Here is a 2880-nt window from a genome sequence, read left to right on the forward strand (position 1 = left end):
GTGACAGGCAAGAGTTTCAGACAACAACAGTTTGTATTCAATCAGATGTTTATTGTGTGGGGGAACATCTAGTCAAGGCATTAAGGCCTTCATAACAACCTCTACCTCAGCATTACATTATACAACCTCTCCAGACCACAGCGTTCCAGGACTAAATGAATGGACTGCTGTTTGTGTGTGTGTGTGTACATGTGTTTTAGTAGGGTTAAACGTACGTCAAACCCCCTGCTTTTAGACGTATGTGTGTGTGTGTGTGTGTGTATATGTGTGTGTGTCTGCATCAGTGTGTCTCAGCGACTCTCTCAGAAGGTGCTCTGTAGCAGACAGTGACAGTATGTGTGTGTGAGTCTGCATCAGTCTGTGTCTCAGCGTCTCTCTCAGAAGGTGCTCTGTAGCAGACAGTGTGTGTGTATGTGAGTCTGCATCAGTCTGTGTCCCAGCGTCTCTCTCAGAAGGTGCTCTGTAGCAGACAGTGTATATGTGAGTCTGCATCAGTCTGTGTCTCAGCGTCTCTCTCAGAAGGTGCTCTGTAGCAGACAGTGTGTGTGTATATGTGAGTCTGCATCAGTCTGTGTCTCAGCGTCTCTCTCAGAAGGTGCTCTGTAGCAGACAGTGTGTGTGTATATGTGAGTCTGCATCAGTCTGTGTCCCAGCGTCTCTCTCAGAAGGTGCTCTGTAGCAGACAGTGACAGCCGCAGCCTGTGGGACATTCGTCCTGTGTTCTGAACCACTCCATCATGTGGGAGGTGTGCCCCCCGTGACCACAACTCAGACAGAAGTTAGAGGAGCCTCGGACAGCCACGTGACAGATGGCACACTGGAAGGTGAAGCGCTTACACACAGCACACTGAGTCCCCCGCACCTGGCTACGACAATGGCAGCAGTACACACCAAACTCTGAAGAGAGAGGAGGAGAAGAAGGGAGGGGGAGGAGGAGAGGAGTTGGATGGAGAGAGGAGGGAGGAAGAGGAGAGGGGGTGGATGGAGAGAGGAGGGAGGAGGAGGAGAGGGGTGGAAGGAGAGAAGAGGGAGGAGGAGGAGAGGGGGAGGAGGAGAGAGGAGGAAAGGGGAGAGGAGGTGGTGGTGAAGGAGAGGGGTGGATGGAGAGAAGGGGGAGAAGATAGAGGAGAAGAAGGGAGGGGAGGAGGAGAGGAGTTGGATGGAGAGAGGAGGGAGGAGAGAGGGGGTGGATGGAGAGAGGAGGGAGGAGGAGGAGAGGGGGTAGATGGAGAGAGGAGGAGGAGGAGAGGGGGTGGATGGAGAGAAGAGGGAGGAGGAGGAGAGGTGGTGGATGGAGAGAGGAGAGAGGAGGAGGAGAGGGGGTAGATGGAGAGAGAGAGAGGAGGAGGAGAGGGGGTAGATGGAGAGAGGAGAGAGGAGGGAGAGGGGGTAGATGGAGAGAGGAGGAGGAGAGGGGTTGGATGGAGAGAAGAGGGAGGAGGAGGAGAGGGGTTGGATGGAGAGAAGAGGGAGGAGGAGGAGAGGGGGTAGATGGAGAGAGGAGGCAGGAGGCAGGAGGAGGAGAGGGGGTAGATGGGAGAGAGGAACCAAATGGAGTCAGTAATAATACAATCTATCTAGGAGACTCACCATCTATCTAGGAGACTCACCCTGGGATACCATCTATCAAGGAGACTCACCGATGCCTTTGTGCGGTTCAGGAGGACAGGATGTAAACTTGAGGACCTCGGCTCTCTTGTCCTTCAGACCCCATCGATGGAGGATCTCCCCGTAACACTTCTTAAAGTCATCAAACTGCATGGTGTTGGCTGGGTCCAGCAGCCTGAGAGGGTAGAGAGAGAACCGGAGATCTAGAACAGATAAGAGACTGTCCCATGTTCCTATTGGTGCTGGTTCAGAACCGGTCCTAGGTAAGATGGCCGACATGTTGGTCCATTCTGACGCAGACATCAGCCTCTCTGTTGTTTCTCGTGTATGTCTATGAAGAAAACATTGGGTTGTCTTTGTTTATGTGTGCTTTTCTAACGTCTAATTCTGGACTCGACTCAATGACCTTTTATTCATGTCGTGTTGTTCTCTCTCTCGCTCGCGGGGGTCTGTGTACATCTGGTTGGCGTAGCGATAGTCGTCAGGTGAGGACTCCCCCAAGGGAGGGACCTGCTCCGGGTCTCGACCTAATGAAATAGACAGATCTCCTTTTACACAGATGGCTACATGTCATTGACACTGGGTATCTATGGAGAATATTAGCAGGTTAGACTGTATGTTCCACAGGAAGCAGCAGGTTAGACTGTATGTTCCACAGAAAGCAGCAGGTTAGACTGTATGTTCCACAGGAAGCAGCAGGTTAGACTGTATGTTCCACAGGAAGCAGCAGGTTAGACTGTATGTTCCACAGGAAGCAGCAGGTTAGACTGTATGTTCCACAGGAAGCAGCAGGTTAAACTGTATGTTCCACAGGAAGCAGCAGGTTAGACTGTATGTTCCACAGGAAGCAGCAGGTTAAACTGTATGTTCCACAGGAAGCAGCAGGTTAGACTGTATGTTCCACAGGAAGCAGCAGGTTAAACTGTATGTTCCACAGGAAGCAGCAGGTTAGACTGTATGTTCCACAGAAAGCAGCAGGTTAGACTGTATGTTCCACAGAAAGCAGCAGGTTAGACTGTATGTTCCACAGGAAGCAGCAGGTTAGACTGTATGTTCCACAGGAAGCAGCAGAAATGACTATGTTCCACAGGAAGCATCAGGTTAGACTGTATGTTCCACAGGAAGCAGCAGGTTAAACTGTATGTTCCACAGGAAGCAGCAGGTTAGACTGTATGTTCCACAGGAAGCATCAGGTTAGACTGTATGTTCCACAGGAAGCAGCAGGTTAGACTGTATGTTCCACAGGAAGCAGCAGGTTATATTAAATCATGA

General features: G+C 51.1%; 1 protein-coding gene across 3 annotated transcripts in view; it reads right to left on the minus strand.

Annotated features, from left to right (window-relative positions):
* Positions 1–333: 333 nt before the first annotated feature.
* The window catches only part of wdr59 (WD repeat domain 59), an 87458-nt gene continuing 84911 nt past the window's right edge, over positions 334–2880 (minus strand). For all 3 annotated transcript variants that reach the window (XM_042317270.1, XM_042317272.1, XM_042317271.1), the window contains 3 exons: positions 2015–2135; positions 1641–1783; positions 334–897 (listed from right to left, as the gene is read on the minus strand). In XM_042317270.1, the coding sequence (XP_042173204.1) occupies positions 662–897; positions 1641–1783; positions 2015–2135 (500 nt within the window). In that variant the 3' untranslated portion in view covers positions 334–661. The remainder of the gene's footprint in view (positions 898–1640; positions 1784–2014; positions 2136–2880) is intronic.

Source organism: Oncorhynchus tshawytscha, unplaced genomic scaffold (assembly GCF_018296145.1).
Source record: "Oncorhynchus tshawytscha isolate Ot180627B unplaced genomic scaffold, Otsh_v2.0 Un_contig_2312_pilon_pilon, whole genome shotgun sequence".
Lineage (NCBI taxonomy): Eukaryota > Metazoa > Chordata > Actinopteri > Salmoniformes > Salmonidae > Oncorhynchus > Oncorhynchus tshawytscha.